Source organism: Salvia miltiorrhiza, chromosome 2 (genome assembly GCF_028751815.1).
Source record: "Salvia miltiorrhiza cultivar Shanhuang (shh) chromosome 2, IMPLAD_Smil_shh, whole genome shotgun sequence".
In the NCBI taxonomy this organism is placed as follows: Eukaryota; Viridiplantae; Streptophyta; class Magnoliopsida; order Lamiales; family Lamiaceae; genus Salvia; species Salvia miltiorrhiza.
Genome location: NC_080388.1, coordinates 61,345,671 through 61,364,754, shown reverse-complemented (window position 1 = coordinate 61,364,754; position 19,084 = coordinate 61,345,671). Strand labels below are relative to the sequence as shown.

The 19,084-nt window shown below is 36.3% G+C and overlaps 1 protein-coding gene and 1 long non-coding RNA gene across 2 annotated transcripts; both read right to left on the bottom strand.

The window, feature by feature from the left end:
- Positions 1–2,841: 2,841 nt before the first annotated feature.
- Positions 2,842–8,733, bottom strand: LOC131010879 (uncharacterized). The gene is made up of 2 exons (XM_057938569.1): positions 5,155–8,733; positions 2,842–3,058 (listed from the first exon to the last, which is right to left on the bottom strand). Exon 1 carries the CDS (start codon positions 8,482–8,484, stop codon positions 6,949–6,951), a length of 1,536 nt encoding a protein of 511 aa, XP_057794552.1. The 5' UTR covers positions 8,485–8,733; the 3' UTR covers positions 2,842–3,058; positions 5,155–6,948.
- Positions 8,734–15,808: 7,075 nt separating this feature from the next.
- LOC131010927 (uncharacterized) lies at positions 15,809–18,650 on the bottom strand. Its single transcript, XR_009096702.1, has 3 exons — positions 18,567–18,650; positions 16,675–16,738; positions 15,809–16,080 (listed from the first exon to the last, which is right to left on the bottom strand). It is a non-coding gene; the product is annotated as an uncharacterized LOC131010927 (long non-coding RNA).
- Positions 18,651–19,084: the final 434 nt, after the last annotated feature.

Sequence of the window (19,084 nt, the reverse complement as noted above, 5' to 3'; positions counted from 1 at the left end):
AACTTCAATGCCGAATTTCTGGTTTGCCTTGTTGCCATAGTCAAGACTGAGTTTGAGAATTTAATGCATGAAAATGATTAAGGCATTTAGGAATAACCATTGTTTGGCCTGAACATATTATCCGAAACTTCACTATTCCCTTAGTGAGCCCGTTTGTGCCTAATTTGCTCCTTTTTGTTTGATGAAAACTCACATATATTGAGCCTTAGCCTGTTTTAGCCTGCTTTTGTCCCTTGAAAACATGTGAATGCACTAGATTATGACGAGATGAGAAGATGAGTACTCTTATAATTTTAGTGTGTTGAGAGATAGTTCATTGATTCTATGGGATATATATGCTGTTAAAAAAAAAAAAAAATTGAAAACAAAAAAATAAAAAAATAAAAAAAAAAGAAAGAAAAGAAAAATAGAGTTCTATAATAAAATGCATACGTTTAGAGGATTGTGGATATGTTGAGGAGTTACTCTAGAGTTTTATTGATGGAAGGTCTGGTGTGTTGCATGTTTTCAATCATATATTGAGCCTCTTTGATCCCCTTTTTCTTGTTTTATCCCACCTGTACGTACCATAGCCCCATTACAACCAAAGTGCAAGACCTTTTGATTTGTGCATTGGTTCCATATTTTGGTGGAGATAGTGACATAACGGCAAGCTATGTTTGAAGGCATAAAGTTGTGAATTGTGTGAATCTATTCTGTCCATATTTGTCTTTTGAGAGAAATTGAGTGAACTTGGTGAGACATGATTGAATTTGCACAATTTTGACTTGAATGAAGATCATGTCATAATTTTCTGAGCAAGAGCATGATTAGTGGTTTGTGGATGATTGTATCTTGATCAAGACTTTGAGTATTATCTATCATATTGTTGCCAAAGCTTTGTTTTTGCTGTTTTGAGTCTTCTTTTGTTCCTTCCATGTCGTTTTGTTCTTTTTGGTGCTCGAGGGCGAGCTTTGTTTAAGTGTGGGGGGATTTGATTGGGCGTATTTATACGCATTTATTTGGGGGATTTTGGTGTGGTTTCTATGTTTAATTCGTGTTAAATATCGTCTTTGGATATGAATTATGGTCTTATATAAATGTTTATGGTATTTGATAGGTTTTGGAGAAAAGTATTGATTTTGAGAAGAGTTTTGAAGTCGTGAAGCTGTGTGAAGAGGAAGTTGTGCACGTCTGCCGTGCGGTGTGCCCATTCTGCCTGGGCGTGAATTGATTGCATGGATTGAAGGCTAAAGTGCCGAAAAGAAAGACATGCTGAGCCACCATGTTTGATTTGGACTGATTTTAAGTTAGTTAATTAGCTAGTAGTCCACTAGTTTGTTTTTGTGGACTTTATATTATTTTTTTTAGTTGCCTATTTAGACTAGGTTAGTAGGTTTTGATTTTTCCTTAGTTATATATATATTAGCTAGAGATCAATTTGAGGGAGACTTTGTTTTTGGAGATATCATACATATTCCAGACGGCAACTTTGAAGCAAATTTGTGGATGCAAATTTGGAGTTCTAAATTCAAGTTTTATTCCTTCATCTTTCCTTTGCAATTATTTATTTATTTTGTTTGATTTATTTTTATTATGAGTTCTAGCTAAATTTCTATATTCCGGCATTGATTAGGGAAGCACTAGAGAAATTATTCTGTGAGATCTAATTGTTCTTATACTTTATTTTTATGCTTGCATCTGCGATTCTCCATGTTTAATGATATTAATTGTTTTGATCCATTAGATAGTTGCAAATATTTATTGGGTTAGAATTAATTATATAGCCAATTGAACCGGCCATCCGTAATTGTGGTTTAGGTTTGATTAGTGGTAAATTGACACATCAGGGTCAAGGGAAAAGCAGTCTTAATTCAATAATCATGCGTCAGAGTTTATTGGTTTTGAATCGGGTTTCTCTAAATATTAATGCTGTCGGCTCATTAAACCTATAGAGCGTCTCTTACGGTTGTCAGTCGATTAGGGTAGTAATTAGTGAAGCGTCTTCCTGGTTACCGAATAATTAAGGAGAAATAAGATCACATCAGAAGCGTCTTCGGTGGTTATAACTGGTTTGTTTGCATAATTTAAAGTTATTTTTGCATCGATGATCGGAATAATTGAGCTAGGGTGGACTTAATTGATTGCTGGAATTCTTTTATTAATTGTTGGAATTTTTATTCATCTTTTAGTTAATTGGAAAAATTGGTTTATTCGGATTTTATTTATTTAATTTTAAGTTTAGTATTTTCTATATTTTCTTCTCAAAATTTCGTGGTTACTTTGCAGACTTTAATTAGAGAAATTCTCGCCAGTCCCTTGGGAGACGATTTTGCTTACTGCTGTCTGCGCAGTGTGGGCATACCGGCTGACTGCCGGATATTTTTGGTGTAAAACGACGCACCAAAGACGCTTCACTAATTACTACCCTAATCGACTGACAACCGTAAGAAACGCTCTATAGGTTTAATGAGCCGACAACATTAATATTTAGAGAAACCCGATTCAAAACCAATAAACTCTGACGCAGGATTATTGAATTATGACTGCTTTTCCCTTAACCCTAATGAGTCAATTTACCACTAATCAAACCTAAACCACAATTACGGATGGCCGGTTCAATTGGCTATATAATTAATTCTAACCCAATAAATATTTGCAACTATCTAATGGATTAAAACAATTAATATCATTAAACATGGAGAATTGCAGATGCAAGCATAAAAATAAAGTATAAGAACAATTAGATCTCACAGAATAATTTCGCTAGTGCTTCCCTAATCAATGCCGGAATAAACTAATTTAGCTAGAAAACATAATTAAATAACACAAGAAATAAATAAATAAATTGCAAGGGATAGATGAAGGAATAAAACTTGAATTGAGAACTCCAAATTTGCATCCACAACTTTGCTTCAAAGTTGCCGTCTGGAATATGTCTGATATGTCTAAAAACTCACTCCTTAATATATATATATAACTAATGAAATAGACCTAATTCTACTATGCAAAAAGTGGCGCATGGGCCTTACCAAACAAAAGCTCATAACTTAAAATAAAAGAAAAGTGGCGAGGCCCACTAAATAAAAATCAGTCCAAATCAAACATGGTGGCCCAGCATATCTTTCTTCTCGGCACTTTAGCCTTCAATCCATGCAATCAATTCACGCCCAGGCAGAATGGGCACACCGCACGGCAGACGTGCACAACTTCCTCTTTACACAACTTCACGACTTCAAAACTCTTCTCAAAATCAATCCTTTTCTCCAAAACCTATCAAATACCATAAACATTTATATAAGACCATAATTCATATCCAAAGACGATATTTAACACGAATTAAACATAGAAACCACACCAAAATCCCCCAAATAAATGCGTATAAATACGCCCAATCAAATCAACGGCGCCAAAATTTGGTGCGTCGTTTGGCACCAAAAATATCCGGCAGTCAGCCGGTATGCCCACACTGCGCAGACAGCAGCAAGCAAAATCGTCTCCCAAAGGATCGGCGAGAATTCTCCTAAAATCCAACCTGTAAAGAAACTCCAAAAACGAGATTTATGGGGAAAATATTGAGAAAATACTAAATCTAAAAATAAATAAATAAAACCTATAAGAATTGCAATGGTTCTAATATTAATTAAATAAATAGAAAATTCTAACAATTAATAAAGAATTCCAGCAATCAATTAAGTCCACCCTAGCTCAATTATTCTGATCATTGATACAAATATAACTTTAATTCATGCAAGCAAACCAGTTATAACCACCGAAGACGCTTCTGACGTGATCTTATTTCTCCTTAATTATTCGGTAATTAGGAAGACGCTTCACTAATTACTACCCTAATCGACTGACAACCGTAAGAGACGCTCTATAGGTTTAATGAGCCGACAGCATTAATATCTAGAGAAACCCGATTCAAAACCAATAAACTCTGACGCAGGATTATTGAATTAAGACTGCTTTTCTCTTGACCCTGATGTGTCAATTTACCACTAATCAAACCTAAACCACAATTACGGATGGCCGGTTCAATTGGCTATGTAATTAATTCTAACCCAATAAATATTTGCAACTACCTAATGGATTAAAACAATTAATATCATTAAAATCCACACTGCGCAGACAGCAGTGTGGAAAATCGTCTCCCAAAGGATCGGCGAGAATTCTCCTAAAATCCAACCTGTAAAGAAACTCCAAAAACGAGATTTATGGGGAAAATATTGAGAAAATACTAAATCTAAAAATAAATAAATAAAACCTATAAGAATTGCAATGGTTCTAATATTAATTAAATAAATAGAAAATTCTAACAATTAATAAAGAATTCCAGCAATCAATTAAGTCCACCCTAGCTCAATTATTCTGATCATTGATACAAATATAACTTTAATTCATGCAAGCAAACCAGTTATAACCACCGAAGACGCTTCTGACGTGATCTTATTTCTCCATAATTATTCGGTAATTAGGAAGACGCTTCACTAATTACTACCCTAATCGACTGACAACCGTAAGAGACGCTCTATAGGTTTAATGAGCCGACAGCATTAATATCTAGAGAAACCCGATTCAAAACCAATAAACTCTGACGCAGGATTATTGAATTAAGACTGCTTTTCTCTTGACCCTGATGTGTCAATTTACCACTAATCAAACCTAAACTACAATTACGGATGGCCGGTTCAATTGGCTATGTAATTAATTCTAACCCAATAAATATTTGCAACTACCTAATGGATTAAAACAATTAATATCATTAAACATGGAGAATCGCAGATGCAAGCATAAAATAAAGTATAAGAACAATTAGATCTCACAGAATAATTTTGCTAGTGCTTCCTTAATCGTTGCCGGAATAAAATAAATTAACTAGAACTCATAATCAAAATAAATCAAACAAAATAAATAATTAATTGCAAAGGAAAGATGAAGGAATAAAACTTGAATTGAGAACTCCAAAATTGCATCCACAATCTGCCTCCAAAGTTGCCGTCTGGAATGTATGAGATGTCTAAAACTCACTCCTTAATATATATATATATATATATATATATATATATATATAACTAATGAAATAAACCTAATTCTACTATGCAAAAAGTGGCGCATGGGCCTAACCAAACAAAAGCTCATAACTTAAAATAAAAGAAAAGTGGCGAGGCCCACTAAATTAAAATCAGTCCAAATCAAACATGGTGGCCCAGCATGTCTTTCTTCTCGGCACTTTAGCCTTCAATCCATGCAATCAATTCACGCCCAGGCAGAATGGGCACACCGCACGGCAGACGTGCACAACTTCCTCTTCACACAGCTTCACGACTTCAAAACTCTTCTCAAAATCAATACTTTTCTCCAAAACCTATCAAATACCATAAACAATATTTATATAAGACCATAATTCATATCCAAAGACGATATTTAACACGAATTAAACATAGAAACCACACCAAAATCCCCCAAATAAATGCGTATAAATACGCCCAATCAAATCCCCCCACACTTAAACAAAGCTCGCCCTCGAGCATAAGAAGAACAAAACAAAAGGAAGAACAAAACTTAGCACTCAAAACACGGCAAGACAAGACTGAACTAACAACGACTAGCCATGGCAACAATCACAACACGCAAATCTCAAAGTTAGGACAAGATACAATCATCATTTTCCTCAAACCATTCTTGGAATCTACAAATATGTCCATTCACCCTTCATTCGAATCAAAAGTGTGCAAATCAATCCAGCCTCACCATGTTCACTCAAATCTCTCAATATCAAAAGGCAACGTAAATTCACACACATGCAACTCGACTATATCCATTATAAGTTTGCCACTATGTCAATATCTTTCATTTGAAAACTAAACTTATCCATGAATCAATAGGTCTTTCCACAAGGTTGTAATGGGGCTAGGGTGCATAGGTAGGATAAACAAAAGTGGATAAACAAGGCTAATAAAACCAACACAATGCAAGTAGTTCACCACATTCGAATCCCAAAATCAAACTCAATCAAATCAACCCTTATTCCCAATACATAGACATTCAAACTCCAGCATTCTTTTTTTTTTTTTCTTGTTTCTTTTTTTTTTCTTGTTTCTTTTTTTTTTTTTTTTTTTGGAACTAACATCATAACATCACCTCATTCTTAAACAACCAACAACCTCTTTTGTCAATTTCAATCCTCAATCATTCCAACCAAGCACTAAATTTCAATCAACCTTATTCTTCCAACAAAGTAATATCACAAAACAAAACCACTTGCATCTTGTTGAAAAGGGACAAAGCAAGGCTAAAAGAAGGCTAATGGCTAAAACTTTCGAGGCTTCAATCATATATAACAATAAAAAGGGTTAAGGCTCAAAATGGCTTACTAATGGATATTGAAAGGTAGGATATTTTTAAGGCCAATGAGGTTCATTCCTAATGCCTAAATCATCTTCACAAATGAGTCCAATTGGTTGTTTAAAAATTTATTATGGCAACATGGCAAACCGAATATCAAGAAGTCAAGAATGCATAACACTCATCGAAAACAAGCAAGGAGCATTCAAGTTATTGCTCTAAAGGCTCAATCCTCACTATATGAGTGGTTTTCAACAAAATTGATCAATTTGCACATTCGTCATCCTCAAACACATATGGGTTTCAACACATTTTTGTATCATCCAAGAAAACAACCATACAATCCATATCAATATGCTCATCCTAATAAATCGAAATGCTCGCATGAAAAGTTGCCATAGACAGACTCAAAAGGAAGACCAAAACAAAACATGCACACAGACTCAAGACAAAAGACATAAAAACTCCCCCACACTTAAACAACACAATGTCCTCATTGTGTGGGGAAATACTAAGAACAAAGACACAAAACAAAGAAAGCATAAAAGACAAGAAAAAGAAAAATAAAATAAAATAAAATAAAAACGAAAGTAAACTAACAAAAACTTCCCTGAAACTGGATCAATCATCAGGTGGTTTCAATTTCCGCTTTGGCAGTTTCACAATTGAAGGCACAATCTGTCCAGTGCTGGTCGGTATGGGCATACCGCGTGACAGATGCTGAGTGAGAACGTCATTGGTGGGGTTCAGCTGCACTTTACACCCTTGAATTTCATCATAATATTTTGGTGGTTCTTTATTCATCGTGAATATTTCCAGAATCTCATTTTCCTCATTTCCATTCTTATGTTGAGCCAACCTGAAAGGAAAAGTGAGAGAAATTAATGCTTTAGAATTATAAATTTCAGATTCAACACTTACCTCGGAAGAAGAGAGATTTTCATATTGTTGTGCCTCTTCGACAACTTCATCATTCTGAGCACTTTCTTGCTCTTCCTTCTCCTTTTCATCTTCCATGGGCTTTGGATCAAAGAAATCTTCCTCACTCATTAAATGCATAGCATAAACATGCTCCTTGGAATGTACTTCTTCTTGAGATGGAAGTTTTCCACGATTTACTTGCAACTTGTTCACTTGAGTGGTGAGCAGAGTGATCTGTGTGCCCATACTACCCAACGCAGCTTGCGTCTCTTGCTGGAAAGCTTGCTGACTTTGCACCAAATTGTTAACAATCTGGCTGCTCTGTGCCAGACTCTGAAGAATATCGCTCATACTGGGCTCAGGGCGGTCGGTATGGGCATACCGCCCAGCCTGCGGCTGTGCGCTGGTGAAAAATTCAGGCGAATGATTCCAGCTGAAATTTGGATGATTATCCTTCTGAATTTGAGCTCCAACCAGGCCTCTAACTAAGGAAGTTAGAGCATCGAGATTCTCATTCACACATACATCTTCTGCTATGTTGATCGGCCTGTACCTATCATCATCCCCATCCTCATGTTGTTGACCATTGGTGACCATATCAAAAATCAATTGTTTTGCTTCATCTAAGGTCTTGTTGGTCAAACTTCCTCCACAAGCAGCATCAACAATCCTCCTGTCAAAAGAAGACATACCACGATAAAAATAATTAATGAGCAACTGATAATCAGAAAATCCGTGGTTAGGACATCTATGACATAATTGTTGAAATCTCTCCCAATAATCAGACAAACACTCTTGTTGCCTCTGCTTGATGCTACTAATAGCTATTCTTAGATTTGCAGCCTTTGATTCTGGAAAGAATTTACGCAAGAACTGCTCCTCTAAGTCGTCCCAAGTTCTGATTGATCCATGCAATAGATCAAACAACCAATCTCGAGCTCTACCCTGCAATGTATGAGGAAAAGTTAGTAATCTTAAATGATCTTCAGAAAAACCTTGAGGGCGTAAAGTAATGCAAACTAAATCAAATTCAGCAAGATGTTTATGTGCACTCTCTCCAAGCGAGTTGCTGAATTTTGGAAGAACTTGAATGAAGTCAGGCTTGATTTCAGCATTTTGATTAATCGTGGGCAACATAATGCATAGCGGATGATTTCTCTTGTGGCGGCCCAACTCTCTTATCAACGGTGGTGGTGGCAGAAAATCATCACGGTCATCGTCCCCATCTTCAGACATCTCAATTTCAGCTATAGATCAACCTCAAACAAAAATAAATAAAAAAAAAAGCAAATCGAAATAATAGGAAAATTACTACTTAAAAACCGATCCCCGGCAACGGCGCCAAAATTTGGTGCGTCGTTTTACACCAAAAATATCCGGCAGTCAGCCGGTATGCCCACACTGCGCAGACAGCAGCAAGCAAAATCGTCTCCCAAAGGATCGGCGAGAATTCTCCTAAAATCCAACCTGTAAAGAAACTCCAAAAACGAGATTTATGGGGAAAATATTGAGAAAATACTAAATCTAAAAATAAATAAATAAAACCTATAAGAATTGCAATGGTTCCAATATTAATTAAATAAATAGAAAATTCTAACAATTAATAAAGAATTCCAGCAATCAATTAAGTCCACCCTAGCTCAATTATTCTGATCATTGATACAAATATAACTTTAATTCATGCAAGCAAACCAGTTATAACCACCGAAGACGCTTCTGACGTGATCTTATTTCTCCTTAATTATTCGGTAATTAGGAAGACGCTTCACTAATTACTACCCTAATCGACTGACAACCGTAAGAGACGCTCTATAGGTTTAATGAGCCGACAGCATTAATATCTAGAGAAACCCGATTCAAAACCAATAAACTCTGACGCAGGATTATTGAATTAAGACTGCTTTTCTCTTGACCCTGATGTGTCAATTTACCACTAATCAAACCTAAACCACAATTACGGATGGCCGGTTCAATTGGCTATGTAATTAATTCTAACCCAATAAATATTTGCAACTACCTAATGGATTAAAACAATTAATATCATTAAAATCCTGTCACGACCGCACTTGCTAAGGATAGCAAATTCGGGAAAATCGCGACTAAGGGAGGGAATTTAGGAGCGGGATCTAGAAAGGGCATATTCGTTTTCTTGATGACTCGACTTGTATAAAGAAATCAATCGAAATATCTAGATATCAATGAAGGCCACAAGGGGACCGTACATAATATTATCCCAAAACGGGGTACTCAATGGTTTTAGTACATTATTAAATAATACATATTGTTTGACAAATGACATAATATCTTAACATAATCAGTGTTCGCAGCGGAATAACAATAACTTGAGTATATGTATGAAGACATATACTCCACTCTGAGGTTCTCGTCCTAAATTGACAAAAGCTCCGCTTGCACACTACATCCTCGATCACAGCTCAACCTGCACATTTAAAAATACATGCAGGGCTAAGTACAAAAGTACTTAGTGGACACTTGCCGAAATTTACATATATGCATAATATTTTATTGTCAAGCCTTTCAACAGTAGTAAGATACGAGGGTTTTCCTTTAAAGACTCGTATTTACCAAACATAATATCATTTCTTTCATCAATAACCCGCGCAGGTATTTTATATCATTAATCACCATATCAGTAACTCGTGCCGAGAGGGAGGCCTCCCTCTACGGACACTATGATCGGCCAACCCGCTAGATGACTCACGATCACAAGGTGTACACTAATTCCGAAGGGATTTGCGGTCCCATCCAGAATCCGAATTCGATTAACATCAGATAGGCAATTAATAATAAAACATAAAGCATTTAGGCATTGACAATATCATTTAAATTCATAAGCATAAAGTCTTAACAATTCTAATATATAATTTTAGTTTATACGTAGAAAGCCCACCTGAATAGCAGACTCACGGTTTAGCTCTAACTCTGGTGCTTGACCTTTAATTCGAGAAAATAAAATAAGATTCTAATTCTCGAAAAATCTCAATAAATGAGGATGCGTGAAATGATTATGCATGACTCATATTCCTTTAATTAAATTATGAGATGCTAATCCTATTTAAGGAATTAAAGCTCGTCTTATGAGGTCGGATTATTAATCTTATCTCGTCAAAACCTTAAACTCAAAACATTATCACATAACTATCATTTAGGTTCGAAACTATTTATTCGAACATCAACATGCGCATTAATCATAACTCGTTCTATTTATGTCATCAAGTCAAATATTCCGTCATTTAAAAACAAATCCTATAATATTACATAGATAAATTATATTATCATAGATCATGCTTTCTTATTTTTAAAATCATTTAATCATTTTCAAATAATCCATATTAATAAGTCATTTGAAAAGAATTAATTTAAATGAGAGTTTAACTCAAAATATTTCATTTTATAATCCATTTATAAATACTTGAAATAAAGAACTCCATTTAAATAATTAATTTAAAGGTCAATATATAATTAAATTAATCAAGCTCAATTTAAATTAATAATTAAGAGCTCAAATAATTTAAATAGATATAAGCCCAAATTAATTAGATAAATTAAGTCTATCATGTTTTTCTTTGAATAAGGCCCAAACAATTTAATTAAAATAGGCCCAAATCCTTTAAATTCTAGAGCCCAACAAATGAGGCCCAAGATAATAAAATCATGAAGCCCAATAAGTGAGCCCATCATCACCCTTAAAATAATTAGTAAATTTTAATATTAATCACTAATTAAAAATAATTAGGATTAATAAAGAAGCCTAAAATAATAATTCTTATTGGGTTAAATAAATAAATTTCATTGGACTTAATCAATTAAATCGTAGGAGCCCAAGTAATATAAATTCGAGACCCATTATTAATAAATAATAGGAGTCCAAGTAATAATTAATGTGGACTGGAAAGAATTAATCTTAGTCCAATAGACACTTTAATCGGCCCAAATGACGAATTAACAGCTGGGCTGAACTAAACAAATCTGAAACAGACCCAATAGAATTAAATAAATTCCAGCCCAAGAACATTAAATAAATTCGGCCCAGATAGAAATAAAAAGATGGCCCAATGAATTAATCCCCGGCCCAACAAATAAAATGAACTAGGCCCAATAAAAGAGTCCAAAAATTCTCCCCATAAGTCTTCACTCTCGGTTCTCTCACTACCGACAATTCTCCTCTCTCTCTCTATCTTTTTTAAAGAAAGGAACACTCTCTCTCTCTCTTAATTATCGGTTCTCTCCCTTTTTTTTTAAAGTAGAACACACTCTCTCTCTCAATTATCGGTTCTCCCTTTTTTTTTTATTAAAGTAGAACTCTCTCTCTCTCTCTCTCAATTAACAAAACTGAATCTCTCTCTAAATTCTCAAGAAACGAACGCTGCTCAACATCTCTCTCTCTCGCTCGATCCAGCTGTCGCCGCCCCGCGTCCTGGCCGTTCCGGTCGCCAGCGAGGCCGGCGTTAATCTGTCGACCACGCCGCCTGCTCCCTCATCTTCTCTCCCTCGATTTTTCTCCCCCCTCTCTTCTCCTCTATCTCTCTCGCTCTCTCGGCCGCTGGACCCAGGCGCAGCAGACACTACCACCGCGGTGTGCCGCCATCGCCGGGCCGCCGCCTGCTCCCTCATCCTCGCGGCAGATCCGTCGCCGCCGTTCAACGCCACGGCCGCCACCTGTTCTCCCTCTCTCTCTATCCCTAACTCTCACACACGCCGGCAGACACGGCGTAAGCCGCCGCCGCGCCTGGTGTATCTTCTCCAGCCGAAGGCCGGAGCCACCGCCGCCACTGCTTCCATCGACCGGCAGCCTAAGGTAAGCCCTAATTTCTTCCTTTTCTATTTTCCCCCTTTTTCCATTTTCTAAATTAAAAATCTGAAATACTCATCTCTTTTTCCCTCTTTGGCAGATCGGAGACCACCTCGGCTCCGTCGCCGACCGTCGACCGCCGGCAGCCACCGCGGCTGCCGTCCCCTGACCTTGACTCACACACACAGTAGGGTTCAAGCCACAATTCAGTTCACAAAATAGCATAGGATTTTGAGCAAAAATCAAATACTGTAAATTTCAGTTCATACGTTAATACATGTAAATTTTTCTTTTGGATCATTCTCGTTTGGTGGTTCTCTGATATATTGGATAAAAGGGGAATACCTTGAATAGGTGTGGTGGAAGATATTTATTTCTGCAGATTTTGTTTATCACTAAGATTAGAAACGTCAGTTGTGAAAAAAATAAATTGAAAGAGATGAATATCCTCATTCTATTACCTTAACTTGTTGTGTGAAATTGAGACTGCAGAATTTAGAAATGGTGAAGTGGTGAGGTTTGGGTGAAGAATGGTGTAGATTATAAAAGAAAAATGGGGTGGTGAGGGTCGTGGAAATTCTTCAACTTACAGGTATGAACACTTTCAGCTAGCTTTGTATGACTGAAGAATTTCTTCAGCATGCGTAGTAAATTCTTCAGCATGCTTAGGATTCAGCATGCTTAGGATTATTCAAATTAAAATATCTAAGAGATTAATATATTAATTATATGGTTCCAAACTCATTTAAATACATTAAGACATATAAGCCTAATTCTTATTGAAGCATAAAATCCATTTGAGCTTGCTTCTAACATAAATTAAATTACTCATGGGCTTAAGTAAACAATCGATAAAAGATTCATATTTAACACTTCAGTGTTAAATTCTCCACAATAAATTAATGGACTCAAAATATATTTTGAGTGCATCATCTATTGAAGAAAAAAAAAATCATCACATATATAAATTATCAAATTCATATAAATACGTATTTTATTAATGGATGCTGAACCCTAATTACCATAATCAATCCTTAAATCAGTAATTAAAAGTATATAATTCTTAATAAAAAGTCGGGTCATTACAAATCCACACTGCGCAGACAGCAGTGTGGAAAATCGTCTCCCAAAGGATCGGCGAGAATTCTCCTAAAATCCAACCTGTAAAGAAACTCCAAAAACGAGATTTATGGGGAAAATATTGAGAAAATACTAAATCTAAAAATAAATAAATAAAACCTATAAGAATTGCAATGGTTCTAATATTAATTAAATAAATAGAAAATTCTAACAATTAATAAAGAATTCCAGCAATCAATTAAGTCCACCCTAGCTCAATTATTCTGATCATTGATACAAATATAACTTTAATTCATGCAAGCAAACCAGTTATAACCACCGAAGACGCTTCTGACGTGATCTTATTTCTCCTTAATTATTCGGTAATTAGGAAGACGCTTCACTAATTACTACCCTAATCGACTGACAACCGTAAGAGACGCTCTATAGGTTTAATGAGCCGACAGCATTAATATCTAGAGAAACCCGATTCAAAACCAATAAACTCTGACGCAGGATTATTGAATTAAGACTGCTTTTCTCTTGACCCTGATGTGTCAATTTACCACTAATCAAACCTAAACCACAATTACGGATGGCCGGTTCAATTGGCTATGTAATTAATTCTAACCCAATAAATATTTGCAACTACCTAATGGATTAAAACAATTAATATCATTAAACATGGAGAATCGCAGATGCAAGCATAAAATAAAGTATAAGAACAATTAGATCTCACAGAATAATTTTGCTAGTGCTTCCTTAATCGTTGCCGGAATAAAATAAATTAACTAGAACTCATAATCAAAATAAATCAAACAAAATAAATAATTAATTGCAAAGGAAAGATGAAGGAATAAAACTTGAATTGAGAACTCCAAAATTGCATCCACAATCTGCCTCCAAAGTTGCCGTCTGGAATGTATGAGATGTCTAAAACTCACTCCTTAATATATATATATATATATATATATATATATATATATATATAACTAATGAAATAAACCTAATTCTACTATGCAAAAAGTGGCGCATGGGCCTAACCAAACAAAAGCTCATAACTTAAAATAAAAGAAAAGTGGCGAGGCCCACTAAATTAAAATCAGTCCAAATCAAACATGGTGGCCCAGCATGTCTTTCTTCTCGGCACTTTAGCCTTCAATCCATGCAATCAATTCACGCCCAGGCAGAATGGGCACACCGCACGGCAGACGTGCACAACTTCCTCTTCACACAGCTTCACGACTTCAAAACTCTTCTCAAAATCAATACTTTTCTCCAAAACCTATCAAATACCATAAACAATATTTATATAAGACCATAATTCATATCCAAAGACGATATTTAACACGAATTAAACATAGAAACCACACCAAAATCCCCCAAATAAATGCGTATAAATACGCCCAATCAATCTTGGTGCGTCGTTTTACATCCCAAATTTTGGTGCGTCGTTTTACACCAAAAATATCCGGCAGTCAGCCGGTATGCCCACACTGCGCAGACAGCAGTAAGCAAAATCGTCTCCCAAGGGACTGGCGAGAATTTCTCTAATTAAAGTCTGCAAAGTAACCACGAAATTTTGAGAAGAAAAATATAGAAAATAATAAACTTAAAATTAAATAGATAAAATCCGAATAAACCAATTTTTCCAATTAACTAAAAGATGAATAAAAATTCCAACAATTAATAAAAGAATTCCAGCAATCAATTAAGTCCACCCTAGCTCAATTATTCCGATCATCGATGCAAAAATAACTTTAAATCATGCAAACAAACCAGTTATAACCACCGAAGACGCTTCTGACGTGATCTTATTTCTCCTTAATTATTCGATAATCAGGAAGACGCTTCACTAATTACTACCCTAATCGACTGACAACCGTAAGAAATGCTCTATAGGTTTAATGAGCCGACAGCATTAATATTTAGAGAAACCCGATTCAAAACCAATAAACTCTGACGCAGGATTATTGAATTAAGACTGCTTTTCCCTTAACCCTAATGAGTCAATTTACCACTAATCAAACCTAAACCACAATTACGGATGGCCGGTTCAATTGGCTATATAATTAATTCTAACCCAATAAATATTTGCAACTATCTAATGGATTAAAACAATTAATATCATTAAACATGGAGAATTGCAGATGCAAGCATAAAAATAAAGTATAAGAACAATTAGATCTCACAGAATAATTTCGCTAGTGCTTCCCTAATCAATGCCGGAATAAACGAATTTAGCTAGAAAACATAATTAAATAACACAAGAAATAAATAAATAAATTGCAAGGGATGAAGAAACGAAACTTGATTGGAAGAACTCCAAAATCGCGTCCCGTTGCTGCTCTCAAAAGTTGGTGTCTGAATATATGATATCTCCCAAAAACAAAGTCTGTATCCAAATTGATCTCTAGCCAATATATATATAACTAAGGAAAAATCAAAACCTACTAACCTAGTCTAAATAGGCAACTAAAGTGGCGTATGAAAGCTTTAAAAAAAATAAAAGGTAACCTAGTCTAACAAGGTGGCGCATGGAGCCCATTAGCAATAAGCTAAAGTATAGGCCATGCAAAAGTCAAAATGTCACAGCCCGCAATCCCTAAGGATTGTTTAACCGGAGTTATGACTCGGGAAGGGGATTAAGAAGCGGGGAAAGAAAGGGGCATTTACTTAACAATCAAACATTTTACGAAAAGAGACATTTATTATATAACACTAGGATCATAACTGATCACTTGGGCAAAATCAAGACATTCGTTCGGGAAGGCCCGTCGAAGTGGATTACTCAACAAAAGAGTATCATACTTAAAATAAAACATTATCATAATCAGAGTATCTTTCAGCGGAAATACGTGTGAGTTATACATATGAAGATGTATACTCAAGGTTACATTATTGTTCTATGTCAAAAGGTACATCCGCTCAACTCCACTCCATTCCATCACCCGCTCAACCTGCACATTAGGGAAAACAACATGCAGGGCTGAGTAAAAATACTCAGTGAACATATGCCGGAAACATAACATTTTATATCATTTATTGTACTGCCAACAGTAACACACAGGGTTTTATTTGAAGGACCTGTGCTTACTAAACATTTTCTTTCATTTCATAAAGTTGGATGCGCATCCCATTTTCAGTCTATATGATCCATATCTGTTCCTTTTACACGCCGGGAAGGAGGCCTCCTTCCACGGACGCCAAGACCGGTCGCAAGCGACACACAGTCTCCATGAGTGTACACGTTAACCCTTACTAGCAAACCTTCGTCTAGCGTAGGGTCCGAATTCGATTTCCTTTATAGTTGGCGAACCAACACAGATAGGATACATACATAAAACATAAATATTTTTGGCAGACAATCATTCATAAACATTTCATTCATTTCATAAAGAACCATTCATCATTTGATCATTTCCATAAACATTTCATTTAATAAGAACCATTTACCATTTAAAATATCACAGTTATATCATGTCATTCATTTCATTTCGTATAAGAGGCTTGTATGCAGGGGATCTCTATATACGTGTTTTAAGAAAGCCCACCTTATTCGTTCCCACAACGGGCGTAGAGTTACTTCCCTCTTTAGCTATCACTTCCCGCCTGGACCTTTATTGACGAAGAATCGATAAGTTTGAGAAGAAGTCGTGAAGGAAAGGAAGATAGGTCTCTAAACTAAACTATCTCCTTTTTAATGATTTTAGGGTTCTAACATCCATATTAATCTTGTCTCGTTCAAAACCTTAAACTCAAAACATCTATCACATAACTATCATTTAGGTTCGAAACCGTTTATTCGAACATCAACATGCGCATCAATCATAATTCGTTCTACTCACGCCATCAAGTTAAATATTCCGTTATTTAATAACAAATCATATAATATCACATAGACAAATTAAATCATCATAGATCATTCTTTCTCATACTTAAAATAATTTAATCATTTTCAAATAATCCATATTAATAAGTCATTTGAAAAGAATTAATTTAAATAAGAGTTTAACTCAAAATATTTTATTTTAAAGTCCATTTGTAAAAATACTTGAAATAAAAGAACTCCATTAAAATAATTAATTTAAAGGTCAATATATAATTAAATTAATCAAGCTCAATTTAAATTAATAATTAAGAGCTCAAATAATTTAAATAGATATAAGCCCAAATTAATTAGATAAATTAAGTCTATCATGTTTTTCTTTGAATAAGGCCCAAACAATTAAATTAAAGAAGCCCAAATCCTTTAAATAAAAGAAGCCCATCATAATTTTTATTTAAAAGGGCCGAGCCCAACAGATATTGAAGCCCAAACAATTAAATTCTAAGCCCACCAATTAATTAAATAAGGGCCCAAACACTTATTAAAATCGGCCCAAGTCTCGGCCCAACAGCAATTAAATAACAGCCCAAATCATGTCCAAGCCCACCCATCATACTAACCCTAAAATAAAAACACACACAACACATTCAGCACACACACAAAGAAGCTGCGCCTCTCTCTCCCTCGGTCGTCTGCCCGGCGTCGCCGCCTCCGCCGCCGTCGCCGCCGGCGAGCGGCGCGGCCTCTCCCTCTCACCCCCAAGTTCTCACCTCTCTTCTCCCCTCCTTGACTCTATCCCTCTCGCTCACTCTGCCACCGGAAACAGGGCACGCCCGCCTCTCTGCGGCTCTCTCTCTGCTCGGTCGAGTGCGGCGCCGCCTCCGGCGCGCCGCCTCGCCGAGCACCTCCCTTTCCCCTCTCATCTCTCTGACCTCCTCCGTCCGCCTCCCTCTCTCTCAGTTCTCACTGACTCACACACACACGCACGCAGACACGGCGTAAGCCGCGCCGCCGCGTCGTCTTCTTCCCCGGCGAGGACAGCACCGGTCAGCCATCTCCCTTCTCTCGACTCTAGCAGCAGCTGTTAATGAAGCCAGCCACCGCCGAAGCCCTGAATCACCGACTCCCTCGAATCCGGCGACCACAGGACAGCCATGGCCGCCGCCCTTCCTCCCTCCGATTTCCGGTGAAGCCGCAGCCGCAGCCGCCGACAACCCAGGTAAAACCCTATCTCCCTATTCTCATTTTCTTTTTCTTTTTCCTCATCTTTTTCCCTTTTTTTAAATTAAAATCTGAAATCCCTCCTCTCTTTCTCTCTTGGCAGAACGGAGACCACCTTGTGGCTCCGCCGCCGTCCGTCGACCACCGGCAGCCCCGCGGCTGCCGCCCCCTAACCTCGATTCACACACACACACAGCAGGGTTTCAAGCCAAGATGCAGTCGAACACTTAGCAAATAGGATTTGAGCATAAATCAAATACTGTAAATGATCAATTGTAAACTGTACACAAACATTCATTCATGTATATTAATCCTTCATGTAATTTCAGTTTCAAAATACATGTGTAAACGTATTGGTGATCGTTGGTTCCCTGTAAAAATGAAATAGGGGAAAACCTTGGATTGGTGGTGAATGTTGCTTGTCTCTGCAGAATTGATATATCGCATAAGTTAGAATTTTTGTGAAGAAGAATTGAATGAGATGAATAATCTTCACTCTATTACCTTATAAAACTTGCTGCAGAGGTGGGAATGGGTGAGGTGAGATGCAGAGGTGGGAATGGGTGAGGTGAGATAGTGGAATAGGTTTTAAAGAAGCAAAATTCTATTTGGAGATTGACTTCAGAGGTGAAGAAAATTGTGAAGTAGTAGGTGAAGAAAATTGTGAACGTATTGGTGATTGGTTTAATAGAAGAATGAGAGGAATGTGGATGAATGAGATCCATATGTGCTTAATCTCATATAAACACATTAAGATATATAAGCCTAATTCTCATTGAAGCATAAAATTCACTTGAGCTTGCCTCTAACATAAATTAAATAACTCATAGGCTCAAGTAAAACAATCGATAAAAGATTCATATTTAACACTTCAGTGTTAAATCCTCCACAATAAATTAATGGACTCAAAATAT